Below are 16,981 nucleotides of genomic sequence, written 5' to 3' on the forward strand. Positions count from 1 at the left end.
TACTCCAGACGCGATCATAACCGGAGGTTTGGTTTGACTTTGTCTCTGTGGACGAGTTACTACTAGCACGTGATGCCGTTCGGTGCCCCACGCGAACCAGAATTAATCATCTCACATGGCGGAGAGCCCCTTGCTGCGTCACCCAATCCAACGGCTCAGGCGTACGACGCAGCAACCTTGACCGTTCGTGGCATGTACATTTCGTGTTGATTAGTCGATGCATGTCCGCCCTTGGCCGGTGGCGTGTGGAGCGAAGACGAATCCAAAGCAGGTGGGAGCAGTACTCGACTACTCTTGCTGCCACAGAGCGGTGCGAACGCGGCTGGTCGGTGGTTCCAAGCGGTTGCCGACTAGTCTAGTACTGCCGTCGCGTGTATAAAACGGCCTGCACAAACCACAAAGGCACTAGGACAACGACCCAAACAAAGCCAAGCAGAGTCGAGCGAGCGATCAAATCATGGTGGCCGACCACCAGTCCTCCCCGCGGCCGCGGTTCACCATCGGCTACGCGCTGCCGCCCGGCAAGGCGGGCAGCGTCATCCAGCCGCCGCTCGAGGCCCTCGCGGCGGAGCGCGGCATGCGCCTCGTCGCCGTCGACGCCTCGCTGCCCCTGGCCGACCAGGGCCCCTTCGACCTCATCATCCACAAGCTCTTCGACCGGCCCTGGCGCGCGCAGCTGGAGGACTTCTCCGCGCTCCACCCCTCCGTGCCCGTCGTCGACGCCCCCGCCGCCGTCGACCGCCTGCTCGACCGCTTCACCATGCTCGACGTCGTCCCCGGGCTCGCCGCCGGCCTGGACTTCCCGCTCAGCGTCCCCGCGCAGGTCACCGTGAGCGACGCCGCCGCGCTGGCCGCGGACGACCCGTCCCACGGCCTCCGCTTCCCGCTCATCGCCAAGCCGCTGGCCGTCGACGGCAGCGCCAGCTCCCACGACCTGTGCCTGGTGTACCGCGCCGAGGGCCTCCGCGGCCTCCACACCCCCGTCGTCCTCCAGGAGTTCGTCAACCACGGCGGCGTGCTCTTCAAGGTCTACGTGGTGGGCGGCCGCGCCGTCTGCGTCCGCCGCAGCAGCCTGCCGGACGTGCCCGCGGAGCGCCTCGCGGACCCCGACGCCGACGCCTCCGTCCCCTTCGCCAACATCTCCAGCCGCCCCGCGCTGGACAAGGGGGAGGACTCGATGCCGCCCGCCGCGTTCGTGGACCAGGTCGCGCGCGGGCTCCGGCAGGCGCTGGGGCTGCACCTCCTCAACTTCGACATGTTCGCGGCGACGGAGCTGGACGACGGCGGCCGGCGGAGGTACTTCCTCGTGGACATCAACTACTTCCCGGGGTTCGCCAAGATGCCGGGCTACGAGACTGCTCTCACGGATTTCTTCGCCGAGATGATTCAGCTAGGCACTGCAGGCGCCGCCGCCGGCCAAGAGAAGCTCGAATCTGTGCCCTGCAATGAGCTCTAGGAAACTGGGTTTACTTTGGACTTTTGATGAACAGGGTGTCCCTACTGCCGAGAATAAAAATTAAGAACGCTTTGCGGCGTATAATATATCTGTAATGGTACTATCAAGCAGCTGATTAAGACCTCGATGATTCATGCTAGTATCTATGAAGGTTTCAAATCTAGTAGGTACTAGTATATAGACCATAGGCATTTCAAGTGCAACGAATGTTCCTCCTCACAGAAAAAGAAGAATACTCCTCCGGATTTGCCAGTTCTCCGAGAAATAGTTAAATCCTAATCGACTCCATAACCGATGGATTAACGCGAGCCAAAGATTCCTGCTGCTATCGGGAGTTCTGTTTCTCTTGGTTTTAGCGAGCGGTATGGTGCGAGGAGACATCCCAGGTTCTTCGCCGGGCATTTGTTTTTTTTGATAAACACCTCCTTTATTAATTGGCTACAATAGTAGCATCTGATACAATTAAGGGGATGATAGCCGATGGGGGATCATCCAACCATACATCAGGAGGATTGAATCTAGCTAATTCATGTGCTACCTTATTATTCTCTCTAAAACAATGCTCATAAACAATATGACTGAATTCTAAAGACATGAAATAACAGTCATCAAAAATCGCACTGGCTACCGAAGCTGAGTAGCTTTCTCTGAGCGCTTCAACCACGTCTGAATTATCTGAATTCACTTCAACTTTGCTACATCCAGTTGTGCGAGCAAGATTTAGGCCGAATCTGATTGCAATTGCCTCAGCAGTAAAAGCATCATAACAGACTCCAAGTTTTTCATTTGCTGCAGCTATAAACTTGCCCTTGTGGTCTCTAATGACAGCACCTACTGAACCTTCAAGTAAGTCCTGATCAAAACTCGCGTCCACATTTAGCGTGACATACCCGGTCCTTGGTCTCATCCAACCTCCCAAATGAACTCTTGGCCGTGGTGAATTCGCTGCCATAAAGTTCTCTGCCAAGGAGCGTACAACAAGATTGATCTGTGGCGCCGTTTGTGGATCACCTCCATGTGTAATTTTTCTCCTTTCCCACCACAAGTACCAACAACATGTAGCCACCGTTTCTCGCAATTTTGGCAATCCTAGCACATGGATATGATCGTCCGATAGGCTAAGAAGATAATCCAACATAACCTTCCTGCAAGTATTCATCGCCAATCCCCTCTGTATTACATCCCACACTCCAAGCAGTTTCCAAACCTGAATCGCAACCGGACATACAAAAAGCAGGTGACGGATACTCTCCGGTCCTTTGTTACATACGGAACAATTTGGTTTGATCTTGATATGTCTATCCGCCAATATTGCACGGCATGGAACAGCACTAAGAAGTGCTCTCCATACAAATTTTTTTACCTTTGCTGGGCAGCTCAAGCTCCACACCGAATCCCATGTAGGTGTTGGCGAGGAAGAACTCGCTGCACCTTGCAGATTGTGCCCAAACTTTGACTCCCAGATAGCGTGGTATGCTGATCTTACGGTGAACCCGCCTGTTTTAGTGAAACTCCAAGCTAAAAAGTCTGTCATTTCATATATTGGTAGTGGAATTGCAAGAATTCTCTGAGCATCAACACTGCAAAATGTTTGGTTTATCAGCCCCGAATCCCAGTCACCTGACACTGGATCTATAAGCTCTGACACCCGAGAGAGGAGATGATTCCCTCTAACAGAGATTACTTTCCTGGTGGGAGATTGTGGGATCCAACTATCTTCCCAAATTTTTATTTTTTGACCATCTCCCACCCTCCAAATATGTCCATGTTTCAAGGTCTCCACACCAGCCATTATACTTTGCCATGTATAAGAGGCCTTCTTTTTCAGACTAGCATTCATAAGTTCCTCATCAGGGTAATATTTTGCTTTAAGAATCTGTGCACAAAGAGATTCGGGGTTTTCAATAAGTCGCCATGCTTGTTTTGCCAGCAATGCCAAGTTAAAGCAATGAATATCTCTGAACCCCATTCCTCCTCTACACTTTGGTAAGCACATCTTCCACCAGGCAAACCAGTGCATTCTCTTATGTGATGCGTCATCGCCCCACCAGTAACGAGATATCGCGTCTGTAATTCCTTTACAAATTTTCTTAGGAATTTTGAAAACCGACATCGCGTACATTGGTATGGCTTGTGCAATAGATTTGATAAGCACTTCCTTACCTCCCGAAGACAGACACTTTTCCTTCCATCCTGTAAGTTTCACAATCAACCGATCAATCAAGTATTGAAAGCTGTCTGTTTTATCCAGTCCTAGGGTAGTGGGTAATCCCAAATATGTGTCATTCAGGGCCTCCGTCATAATATTCAGAGTAGTGCACACCTGAGTCTTGGTGTTTGTATCTGTGCTAGGGCTGAAAAAAATACTAGATTTACCCAAACTCACCAACTGGTCGGAAGCTCCACAGTAAGCATCCAGGACAGATTTTAAGCATACCGCATTTGAAACATTTTCTTTCATAAGAATTAAGGAGTCATCTGCAAACAAGAGATTTGTAACTGAGGGCGCATCTCGACAAACCTGAATTCCCACAATTCCGCCTGATTGCTCTGCATGATTAAGAAGTGCTGACAGACCCTCCGTAACCAATAAGAATAAGTAGGGTGACAGAGGGTCACCTTGGCGGAGTCCACGTGATGGTTTGATTGTATCTGTTTCAACCGAGTTGTACCTCACTCTGTATTCCACAGACGACACACAAGCCATAATCATTCGGACCCAATCAGCTCTAAACCCCAGTTTTAGAAGCATTGCCTCCAAGAAGACCCATTCTACACGATCATAGGCCTTGTGCATATCCAACTTAACTGCACAGCATCCCTCCTTGCCTTTTTTCTTTTGTTTAATTGCATGGAGGCTCTCATAAGCTATCAAGACATTATCTGTGATGAGTCTCCCCGGAACAAAAGCACTTTGTGTGGGACTAATGATTTCAGGAAGCAAACTTTTCAGTCTTATAGCAATCATCTTTGAGATAACTTTATAGACCACATTGCACAAACTAATAGGTCTAAATTGTGTGACTTGCTCAGGAGTGTTTACCTTAGGGATCATCACAATAGTAGTTTCATTCCATCCCGGTGGGATCTCCTGTGAGTTAACTGCACCCAGAACTTCCATAACAAGATCATCCCCTAACATTGGCCAAAACCTCTTATAGAAAACTGCATGTAGCCCGTCAGGTCCAGGGTCTTTAAAATCACCGATCAAGAACAAAGCTTTCCTGACCTCTTCTGCCGTATAGGGGGCCATAAGAGCTTCGTTCATGGCAGCAGTAACATGAGGTTGTACCTTTGACAACACATTAAGGTCCGGCTGCTGAACCTGTGCTGTAAACAAAGCTGAAAAGTATTCTGAGATAATTAGATTGATGTCCTCTTCTCTGTCCTTCCATACTCCAGTGTCATCCAACAACCTCTTAATGCAATTCCTCTTCTTGCGAGCCGCAGCCGCTCTATGGAAAAAAGTTGTATTACGATCCCCATGCAGCAACCAGTTTGCCCTTCCACGTTGGAGCCAAATCAACTCTTCTTGATCCAGTAGGTTTTCAATTAGGACTTGGATATCTTTCATTCTCTGTCTGTTTTCAGGAGTGTTCGGTCCCCTTCTTAATTTCTCCAGATCTTTCTTTAACTTATTTATTCTCTTCTTAGGGCTCTTTAGGGTCTCACGATCCCACATATGCAAGTCCTTCAATACTGCCTTGGTCCGACCCGCAAGGGACGGGCCTAGCCCAGCTAACTTGGCTCGCTCCCAAGCTATGTTTACAATCTCGTTCACTGTCCCTTCTTCCAACCACCGTGCTTCGAACATTCTTTTCCGGGTCAGCTGCTGCTGAATCAACATCGGTTTGAAATACTCCGTATCGAGCAGAATAGGCCTATGGTCAGAGTGGGTATGGTGTTCGTGTACCAGTCCTGCAAAAGGAAATTTTTCTGCCCACATTTCATTACATAGAGCCCTGTCAAGTCGCTCTCTGATCGGTCCACAACTCCATGTGAATGTATCTCCTATCACCATTACTTCCTGTAACCCACAGTCATCAATACAGTCTCTAAAGTCCCGCATATAGTGATCAGGCCTGTTATTACCACCTTCCTTTTCACTCATGTTGGTGATTTCATTAAAGTCGCCAAGGATCATCCATGGCCTAGAATTATTTGCATGAATATCTTTGATGTACGTCCATGAGAGATACTTTCGCTCCCAGCTCGGTTCTTCATAGAACCCTGTAATACGCCAAGATGGTGAGTTTCCGTCCATCACTATGCCATCTATAACATTATCCGAGGAGTAATTCAGAATCACTTCATTTGATAAATTATAATAGAGTACAAGCCCACCAGCACGTCCATCACTAGCCACTAAATGGAAACAATCAAAATCTAACTTAACCCTTAAAATTTCTGCCTTGTCATTATGTAGATGTGATTCCGACAAAAAGACCACATATGCTCTCAGCCGCCCTTGGAGGTCCAAGAGCTCTCAAATTGCCGCGGGAGAGAGCATCCCACGGCAATTCCACGCTAGGGTTTTCATTGGTCCCGGCGATCCTCCCGTCCGGAGGTCGTCGATGTATTTGAAGAAGTTGCCATTCCTGAGCCCCCAATGCTAGTACCAGCATTTGCTCCCGCTTGTCCTTTGCCTTCCTCCCCAAGTTTGTATCTCTTATTTTGTTTGCATGGTGAGACGTAAACTGGGGGTAGTGGGGGTACAGCAAGCTGGGCCGTCGCCACCACCATTGCCAATGGATTTGCCCCATCAACCCCTACTCCAGAATTAAGCTCACTTTGCCCTGCCGAGATAGAACTTGAAGTATTTTCAACAGAGAGGCGCTTCTATGGCTACATACTATCCTTTACTATCCCTGAGACATTCTCTTGGCCAGCAGCATCAACATCAACCGTTCCCTTATCAGTTTCCATTCTCCCCCCAGCATTCACCAGAGTCTGATTTTGTGCGTTAAAGCGCCAGCTCTGGTTAGGGTTGTACGTGCCTCTCCCCCTTCCTCTGCCTCCTGCCCCACCTCTTGTAGCACGACCTCTCTGGGGTCCCGCCACACCATGGCCATCATGCCCCGCTCTGAAAGCATCAGCTAGCACAAACTCCCCCATTCAAAAGACGATACATCATGCTCACCGTCCCCACACTCTTCATACCAGTGACCGAATTCGCCACAATTGAAACAGAAGGTGGGTAGCTTCTCATACTTCACTTGATAGCGAACTCTTTCGTCCCCCTTCTTTCCCGTCACAAAACGCTTTATCTTGGCATTGATGTCAATACTAACTTTTACGCGGACAAATTCCCCGAAGAAACCAGCTGGTAGCCTTAACTGAATCTCCTCCACCTCACTAATGCGTGAAGCCATACCTCGAACTGCCCGTTCAATTAAGAAGTTATCTGGGAGGCGATGGATCTGCGCCCACACTGTGAGTTTGTCCAACTGGATTGACTCAGGATTTTTAAATCCATCATACTCCTTCATTATGACTGCCTGTCCCTTGAAAAGCCATGGTCCTTCAAACATTGCCTTGTTCCAATCTGCTACGCACCCGAACTGCGCGGTGAAAAGGTTCTCATTGATCCTCCTCCAACTCACAGTTTTTGCTGGATTCCACACTGCTCGCATGTCCCCATAGAGCGCGCTCGGACTGAAAGTTTTTGGGGTATGAACCCTAGCAATCGCTAGCCACTTAGCTGCAGACCTCAGATCAGGGAGCTCCTCTTCCCAGACGAAGTCGTCATCCTCTTCTTCCTGTAGATTCAGACGAGCCAAGAGATCTTCAGTACTCTCCTCCGTCCCCTTCCTCTGCGAACCAGGCACTTCGTCCTCCATGGTCGCCGAACAGATCGCGACGCACAAACCCTAGTGTCTTCCTGTCCCAAACCCACCCTCGATTCCTCTCGTATACAAAGGCCGCGGAGCAGCCCGAGTGAGAGGAGGGATAGCGGAGGGGATCCGTTCGGGGGAGAGGGAAATTCCGGCGTGGCCGCCGGTAGCGAGAGATCCCTAGCTTTCTCGCTAGGGGAGAGAAAAACCTAGCTTTCTCGCTAGGGGAGAGAAAACCTTCGCCGGGCATTTGTTGGTAGGAGGCTGGCTAAGCTTTCTGTGTGGTAGGCCATTGTATTTTGTATCCATTTCTTTGTCGCTCTTTTTGCGAGGGCATTTCTTTGTCACTTTAGTTAGTTATAGAAAAGTCAACTGAATTTTGAATTTGGGTCATTTGATTTCTTTTTCCTTTTTTAGAATAGAAAACACTCTATTAGCTCAAATGTTCTCAGGAATATAAACAACATCAGGTCTATGGATTAGCCACACATGCCGGCCACGAGCTAGAGTAGTCGCCGCCTTTGCCAATGAATGAGCTTCAACGTTCATGCATCTGTTCTCATGGACCATTTCCACTGATGCAAACAATTGGGTGCACCTTTTTATCTCATGAATAGTAGCAGCCGAGGTCCCCAAATAAGCCTCCTTGATGTGTTTCGCCGTGGCAGAACAGTCAGTGGCAATAACAATGTTGTTGCATGCAAGATCAAGTGCTAGTGACATCCCTTTACTCGTAGCCATTGCCTCAAGCACTTCTGGATCAGCTATGTCCTGGACAGGAACTACAGATGCACCCAGAAAGTTGTATGTACCATCTCGGCAAACGGCAGCAAAGGATCCCTCATGACACCCTCATAAATTCTTTACGAAATAGACCCCAGATCTAACAGTAACAGTCGTACACAAGCACCCAGAAAAAACTGAAATTACACCCAAATCCCTGGGGAGCCGGCACGAACTTAGGATATCCTGTAAATGAAGCAGCCCAACACAACCACCGACACAAGCTCCTTCATTTATGGAAAGATGGCCTTCCTGCAATATTATTACAGGATATCCTAAGTTCTTCAAAAATCACTTTTAGGGATTTTTTTACATAGATTGAGAAAAGAGCTCACTTGAGAAACTCCTCTAAATAATAACCAGACTTTATGATGAATTTCGTACCTGTGCTCTTGGAGTTGCTCCATCTTCAACCATACATGTCAAATTTGGAATCCAACAAACGAGTGTCAGACAGCCCCGACCGGCTGTCCGCATCTGTAGTCCTCAGTCTCTCTACTACTATAAAAGACTCAGTTGGTGATGATGGTGTATCTGCTATCCGTCATTTCTGACTATTACGATGAATTTCGTACCTGTGCTCTTGGAGTTGCTCCATCTTCAACCATATATGTCAAATTTGGAATCCAACAAACGAGTGTGAGACAGCCCCGACCGGCTGTCTAGCCCTCAGTCTCTTTACTACTATAAAAGACTCAGTTGGTGATGATGGTGTATCTGCTATCCGTCATTTCTGACTATTAGATCTACATCTAACGGTTGTGAGGTAAGTTATGGCATTTTTGCAACAATAGTCCACTTCTCTGCTCCAATTTGCAGAAAATCCCTCATTATCTTGAAACAACCACTTCCCTCCCTCGCCTCATCAAAATATCCTGAGAAATACTCCCTCCGTCCGAAATTCATGTCACATTGGTCATTTTGCAATTTAGTCCTCAGCCTTTTCCCGACCGAACCCGAAGTCCCTCTGTGTAGTCGCTCTCTTCCTCCTTCCTCTCCGACCGTCTGGCACCGCCGACGCCGTTCCCCTCCACGCAGCTCCACACTGCCCGCGGCTCCTCTCCCTCCCCAGCGCCGGCGCCCTCTCCCATGTGTGCGTTACCGACACTCTCTTCCTCACACATGTCCCTCTACATCAGTGAAAATCCGACTTCCCCCCTCCGGCTCTTCGATCTACAGCGGCCGGGCTCAATCTGCGGCAGAGACTACCAAGACGGCGCGACAGAGCTGCTTCTGCCGGTCGCCTGCATGGGGCTGCTGCTGGTCGTCAGGTGAGGAGCCCATCTCCTGCAGTCGCGGCTACCTGGCCGCCTTCGTCACGCTCATCCAGCATCAGCGCAGGTCTGACTATGACATGGCTACAGGCACGCAGCAACGGCGGCGAGAAGGTGGCGGCAAGGGGACGGCGAGCTCCGACATGTTCCTCCAACCGCTCTAGGACTCCACCACCAAGCACACCAACCTCAAGGTATGTTCCTCGTCGGTGTTGTAGATTCACATTTGCTTGAGTACACATTTTCTTGCATACTGATTCATTGCTTGCTTACACATTTGCTTGAGTACTACAGATTCTTTGCTTGAGTAGAATTGATTGGGCTGCTACAATTGAATTGCCACACAATAGAATTGGCCTCACTGTTGTAGATTCTCTAAAACAAATGTTGTAGAATTGGCCACACTGCTGTAGAATCTTTGTCACAGATGCTGTTGAATTGGCCTCACTGCTGTAGATTCTCTGATGTCCTTACCTGCAACTGAATATAAAGTCAGTTTCGTCAGTCTCGATCTGAATATAAACTTTATCTGAAACTGAAATTGAAACAGGTGCAGTCGTAAAAATTCACTTTAAAACTCAGTTAAAAATTCAATTTTAGAGCTTGGCTTCTGATCTTTATATAAAGTGTACTGCAAGCTTATTGCAAGAAAGTTTAAAATTCAATCTAAAACTCAGTCTAAAATTCAGTTAAAGTGATCTGAATATAAAAACTCTTGGAGTAAAAATACAGTCTAAAAGTCAGTTAAAGTTTCAGTTTTAGAGAGTTGGGATTTTATTGCAAGCAAGTTTTGTACTGTCATACAGTAATTTTTAGTTTGTAAAACTAAGAAGTGTATTTTCTATTTTGAAACTTAGTGTAACTATTTTCAATTTTGATGGAAAATCAGTCTAAAAGTTAGTCTAGACCGCGTTTAATCAGAAAATGTTGCATCATCATGCACGCATGTATCCCTACTTCATCACCATTCATTTCACCACACCACTTGCTTGCTGATCTTCACAGGCATTTGATGTGCACCCTTGGTCGCCCGGTCCGACGAACTGCTAACGAAACAATGCCCAACGTCGTGAGTGTGCTCACGTTCTGCAATCAAGCAACCGCCCTCCTCCAGCAGCAGCAAAAGGTTTTTGCTCTCCCTTGTTACTGGATTTAAACTGGAGAGTGGAGACAACATTTAAGTTCTGAACCTTATTCTTTTCAACCTTGTTGCTCTGTTGGAACTTTACACTGGCCACTCATCTAGTGCCATATGGGTGTATTTTCCTTGGTCAATCTTTTTACGTGGATGCCTTATTTTTTTGGTAGGTTAAACTTTGCAATTGTTTTTTACGATAAGGAATCAACCCACCACCCACATGAAGTTAGCTAGCTGGGTGATCCTGATCCAAATGAATTAAAGGTGACCTCCTCAAAGTAGTCCTAAGAGAATCTTGAAAGTCCAAGAGAGAAGCAACATACTTGGCGAAAATGGCAACATTAATGTCAATCAACAACATCTAGGCATTTGCACGATAAAACAACATCAATATCAAAGAATTTGAAGATTCCTCAAATCATAGTTTAGCAAAAAGAACACCGGAGGTAAAAACACAAGCAGGAAACACCGTGGTGTTTGTCTGAATTTATTTCCTGCACATCAATTGTTTTTCTCAACATCTGTAGAGGTTATGCTTGTGCTACTGAATTTTAAATTGAACGCAATTATCATTTAGATGCACATTTGAGGGCCTACAGTTGGTTATTTGGTTGTCCCAAACTTGAGATCAATGCAATCACCTACCTTTAGTTCCATTACTTTTCCATTTAATAGAAAAAAAGAGCATACATTTTTGTTCGTTAAAGATAAACACTTCCTTCAGTGTTCACTATTCAGAATGGTGGTAGCTTAAAACTGTCAGAAATGTTGATGTCTAGGAGGAACTGGAGCAGCTCTACTTGCCAGATGAGATTTGAGCAAGAAGCTCCTTAGCTCGAAGGACGGAGTGAACAAACATCCCAGCAATCATGTGCTGCCAAGGACACTGAATAATCTCGAGTGAAGTTGGAAGCAATTGGATCTTTTTCGAAATGCAACTAGCAGGACATCAACTCCAAAATTATCAAGTGCATTCCTAGAAAATTATCTGATGATTAAAAGAAGAAAGTCTTGTCTGATTTTGATCTGCTCCAAAATTAACAGTGAATTTGATTGAATTTTAGAGAGTGCAGAGGAGCAGCAGCAACAACAACAACACGAGCACGGGAGAAGCAGGCGACATGGGAGAATCACGGGAGACAGCAGAGCTCCACCAGCAGGAGCTCGAGGAGAAGCAGCAGTGGGAGCTCGAGAAGAAACAGCAACCGGAGCTCAAGGAGAAGCAACAGCGGGAGCTCAAGGACGTGTGAGAGAGTAGTTCTGGGCAGTGGCGGCAAAGCAGTTATGGGTGGAAGCGCAGATCTTGGCTACGGCGGAAGAGCAGTTTTGGGCGGCGGCGGTAGAGCAGTTGGGCGGCAATGCAAGTCTGGGCGGCGGGAGGGGATCAAGGCAGCGGAGGCGATGCCCCTAGGAAACGCGACTGGAGGGGACCGTAGCTGGCCGGTGCTGGCCCCTGGCGATGCTCGGGCAATGAGCGGAGGAAGAAGACGGGGCGGAGGGGTCTGTTTGAGACAATTTTCGGATGACGAGGTTTTGTTTGCAAATTTACCAATGAACTGGGAGTACAACATTAATTTCGGGACGGAGGGAGTATATTTTGAGTGAAACGTATAGTGGTATATGTATATCAAAGCAATAGTGCTTTCTTTCAAGTTTGTGAACAAGTACTATTCTACTTTGGATCCGTTGCAATGCACAGGCAAATTGCTAGTCATGTCTAAAACCTCAAATTCATACACAAGCATGCACATAGATCAGCACACGCACTTTGGCTTTTAGGACATAATACAACTTACTACCTTGGTCTTGGTTTATTAGTCCTCCTTATAGTTTGTGTCAAATTTTGAACTTTGATTTAACTATCAAAAAATTAAGTTATATACCCTAAAAATAGTATAATTGGAAACCTCTTTCAAATATGCATCTAGCAATATAAGTTTTGTGACATACAACTTATAATTTGTTAGTCAAATTTATGGTCAAAGTTGGGCAAAAAATACAAAGGGGACTAATAAACCCGGACGAAGGTAGTACTAACATTGCATGTGGGAGTTCATACACCATGAGACAATCAAAATGATGGCATGTTCTCTAAATTAAATTAATTTTATATGGATAGGTCAATTTCATCATCGACGGCAGCCCTTGCCCTTGCCCTTTGAGGGAGTCTGGGATTAGGGGTCTCCGGACAGCCGGACTCTATCCTTCGGCCGGACTATTGGACTATGAAGATACTAAATTGAAGACTTCGTCTCGTGTCCGGATGGGACTCTACTTGGCGTGGAAGGCAAGCTAGGCAATACGGATATGGATATTTCCTCCTTTGTAACCGACCTTGTGTAACCCTAACCCTCTCTGGTGTCTATATAAACCGGAGGGTTTAGTCCATAGGACAACAACAATCATACCATAGGCTAGCTTCTAGGGTTTAGCCTCTCCGATCTCGTGGTAGATCAACTCTTGTAATACCCATATCATCAAGAATAAATCAAGCATGACGTAGGGTTTTACCTCCATCAAGAGGGCCCGAACCTGGGTAAAACATCATGTCCCCTGCCTCCTGTTACCATCCGCCTAGACGCACAGTTCGGGACCCCCTACCCGAGATCCGCCGTTTTGACACCGACATTGGTGCTTTCATTGAGAGTTCCTCTGTGTCGTCGCCGTTAGGCTTGATGGCTCCTACGATCATCGATAGCGATGCAGTCCAGGGTGAGACTTTTCTCCCCGGACAGATCTTCGTGCTCGGTGGCTTCGCACTGTGGGCCAACTCGCTTGGCCATCTGGAGCAGATCGAAAGTTACGCCCCTGGCCACCAGGTCAGGTTTGGAAGCTTAAACTACACGGTCGATATCCGCGGAGACTTGATCTTCGACGGATTCGAGCCTCTGCCTTGTGCGTCACACGGTCATGATGAGTACAATTTAGCTCTACCATCAGACAGTGTTCAGGAGATCGCACCGGCAGCCGCTCCGACCTTTAATTCAGAGCCAATTGCGCCGACCGAGGGCGGGTGGCTAGACCCCGCCGCGGAGGCTGTAGCCTCAACAGCGATCGAGCGGAACACCAACCTTATCCTTCGCGAGGCCCATGACTCCACATTGCCGGACTCTCCTCCGAACTCTGAACCATCCGCGCCCCTGCCAATCGAATCCGATTAGGCGCCGATCATGGAGCTCACTGCCGCGGATATTTTTCAGCACTCGCCCTTCGGCGACATACTGAATTCACTAAGGTCTCTCTCTTTGTCAGGAGAGTCCTGGCCGGATTATGACCGGCAGGATTGGGATGCGGACGACAAAGAAATTCGACGCCCACCCACCACCCACTTCATAGCCACTGTTGATGATTTGACCGACATGCTTGACTTCGACTCCGAAGATATCGACGGTATGGACGACGACGCAGGAGACGAACAGGAACTAGCGCCTACAGGGCACTAGAAAGCCACCTCGTCATACGATATATACATGGTGGACACACCCAAAGAAGGCAATGGCGACGAGACAGCGGAGGATGACCCCTCCAAGAAGCAACCCAAGCGCTGACGTCAGCGCCGCCGCTCTAAGTCCCGCCAAAGCAAAAGTAGTGATACCGGCACAGGAGATAATAACACTCCGGATAGTGCTGAAGATGGCAACAATCCCCTCCAGCACGATCTAGGACAGGAGGATGGAGAGGCCAGCCCTCCAGAGAGAGCGGCAGATGGAGAGGCGGAGGATGATAATTACATGCCCCCCTCCGAAGACGAGGCAAGCCTCAACGATGACGAATTCGTCGTGCTAGAGGATCCCGTCGAACAAGAGCACTTCAAGCGCCGGCTTATAGCCACGGCAAATAGCCTTAAGAAAAAACAGCAGCAGCTTCAAGCTGATCAGGATCTGCTAGCTGACAGATGGACTGAAGTCCTCGTGACCGAGGAATATAAACTCGAATGCCCCTCCAAGAGTTACCCAAAATGCAGGTTGCTACCCCGACTGGAGGAAGAAGCATATGACGCGGCTGATCGGCCACCTCGTGGCCACGATAGAGAGGTATTCCAGCCAAAAGCTTAGCCTGCACCCTGACGCCATTCAAATAAAAAGGCATGGGGAAATACGCCAGACCTGTGAGACGTATTGGAGGACAAAGAAAAACATGCAAGATCGATCTACGGATCACGAGGGCGCGCCACTATGCGAGACGATAAACGTCACACTGGATGCAGTAAAAGTAAATCCGGCCGGGCCGAATAGAGCGGGCAAGACTCATTGGAGCTGCGTCACGATATAGCCCAATACAGAGGTGCCGCACACCCCTTATGCTTCACAGATGAAGTAATGGATCATCAAATCCCAGAGGGTTTCAAACCTGTAAACATAGAATCATACGACGGCACGACAGATCCTGTAGTATGGATCGAGGATTTCCTCCTGCACAATCCACATGGCCCGCGGTGATGACCTACACGCAATCAAATACCTCCCACTCAAACTTAAAGGACCAGCTCGGCATTGGCTCAACAACTTGCCAGCAGAGTCCATTGGCTGTTGGGAAGATCTGGAAGCCGCATTCCTCGACAACTTCCAGGGCACCTATTTGCGACCACCAGATGCCGATGACTTGAGCCACATAATTCAACAGCCAGAGGAATCGGCCAGGCAATTCTGGACACGGTTCCTAACTAAGAAAAATCAAATCATCGACCGTCCGGATGCAGAGGCCCTAGCAGCTTTTAAACACAACATCCGCGACGAGTGGCTAGCCCGGCACCTTGGTCGGGAAAAGTCGAAATCTATGGCAGCCCTCACGACACTCATGACCCGCTTTTGTGCGGGAGAAGACAGCTGGCTGGCTTGTAATAATAACATATCAAAGAACCGTGGTACTTCGGATACCAAGGACGGCAATGGCAGGTCACGTCGCAACAAACATAAGCGCCACATTAACAGCGACAATACCGAGGATACGACAGTCAATGCCGGATTCAAAGGCTCTAAACCTGGTCAGCGGAAAAAGCCATTTAAAAGAAGCTCTCTGGGCCCGTCTAGTTTGGACCGCATACTCGATCGCTCGTGTCAAATACACGGAACCCCCGACAAGCCAGCCAACCACACCAATAGGGATTGTTGGGTATTCAAGCAGGCCGGCAAGTTAAATGCCGAAAACAAAGATAAGGGGCCACATAGCGATGACGAGGAAGAGCCCCGGCAACCGAACACCGAAGGACAGAAGAGGTTCCCCCCACAAGTGCGGATGGTGAACATGATATACGCAACCCACATCCCCAAGAGGGAGTGGAAGCATGCGCTCAGGGACGTATATGCGTTGGAGCCAGTCGCCCCAAAGTTCAACCCATGGTCCTCCTGTCCGATCACCTTCAATCGCAGGGACCACCCCACTAGTATCCGTCATGGCGGATTCGCCGCACTGGTCCTAGACCCAATCATTGACGGATTTCACCTCACTCAAGTCCTTATGGATGGCGGCAACAGCCTAAACCTGCTTTACCAGGACACAGTGCGCAAAATGGGTATAGACCCCTGAAGGATCAAACCCATAAAAACGACCTTTAAAGGCATCATACCAGGTGTAGAGGCCCGTTGCACAGGCTCAGTCACACTGGAAGTGGTCTTCGGATCCCCGGATAACTTCCGAAGCGAAGAGTTAATCTTCGATATAGTCCCGTTCCGCAGTGGTTATCATGCACTGCTCGGGCGAACCGCATTTGCGAGATTCAATGCGGTACCGCATTATGCATACCTCAAGCTCAAGATGCCAGGACCTCAGGGGGTCATTACAGTTAACGGAAACACAGAGCGCTCTCTCCGAACGGAGGAGCACACTGCAGCCCTCGCAGCGGAAGCGCAAAGCAGCCTCTTAAGGAAATCCACCAGTTCGGCATTTAAGGACCCAAACACCTTCAAGCACGCCTGGAGTAATCAGCAACAGGACCACCTAGCACGTTCCGAGCTCGCATAGCAATGCGGCCCCCACCCCGGCCCAAGACAAACGGCGAAATTCGTGCCACGCGTACATAATTACGCATTAAAAATACCATGGGCACAGGCGGGGTGGGGGGCATGACTACGGCACGCCCCAAGACGCGGCTTAAACCGCACTAGGGGCTTCCCGTTTTATTATTTTCTTTTCAGGACTTTAATCTCTGGAAACCCTATCCGGCAGCATGATTGCCGAACACATGATGCAGCTACCAAGGAGGCAGAAAGCTACATCACACCACGGAACTCCCAGGTGGATTAGGATAATGAGTGAAATACTTGCTTTAATATTATTCCTCAGCTTGCCCTTGGAGGGTACATAGTCCTACTTTTTGCTTATCGCACTACTTGTATCATTCTGCTCTAACGCACATTTTTTACAATGCATTGCATTAAAGCTTTTATTGCATTCTTCTTTATATATATATATGTTCATTCGTGACATCCAGCACCCGTACACTCTGGTATGGCCAATACGCTAGGGGCTTAAGCATACCCCACAATACGGCGTGAGA

The 16,981-nt window shown here is 48.4% G+C and overlaps 1 protein-coding gene and 1 long non-coding RNA gene across 2 annotated transcripts; both read left to right on the plus strand.

The window, feature by feature from the left end:
* Positions 1-383: 383 nt before the first annotated feature.
* On the plus strand, positions 384-1,595 carry LOC125524495 (inositol-tetrakisphosphate 1-kinase 4-like). The gene has a single exon (XM_048689541.1). The coding sequence runs from the start codon at positions 458-460 to the stop codon at positions 1,454-1,456; it is 999 nt and encodes a 332-aa protein (XP_048545498.1). The 5' UTR covers positions 384-457; the 3' UTR covers positions 1,457-1,595.
* Positions 1,596-9,000: 7,405 nt separating this feature from the next.
* LOC125537183 lies at positions 9,001-12,199 on the plus strand. Its single transcript, XR_007295668.1, has 4 exons — positions 9,001-9,344; positions 9,438-9,541; positions 10,353-10,473; positions 11,265-12,199. It is a non-coding gene; the product is annotated as an uncharacterized LOC125537183 (long non-coding RNA).
* Positions 12,200-16,981: the final 4,782 nt, after the last annotated feature.

Source organism: Triticum urartu, chromosome 1, assembly GCF_003073215.2.
Source record: "Triticum urartu cultivar G1812 chromosome 1, Tu2.1, whole genome shotgun sequence".
Taxonomy (NCBI): domain Eukaryota; kingdom Viridiplantae; phylum Streptophyta; class Magnoliopsida; order Poales; family Poaceae; genus Triticum; species Triticum urartu.

Coding starts and splice junctions, on each gene's coding strand:
- LOC125524495 (XM_048689541.1), top strand. CDS start 458: ATGGTGGCCGACCACCAGTCCTCCCCGCGGCCGCGGTTCACCATCGGC.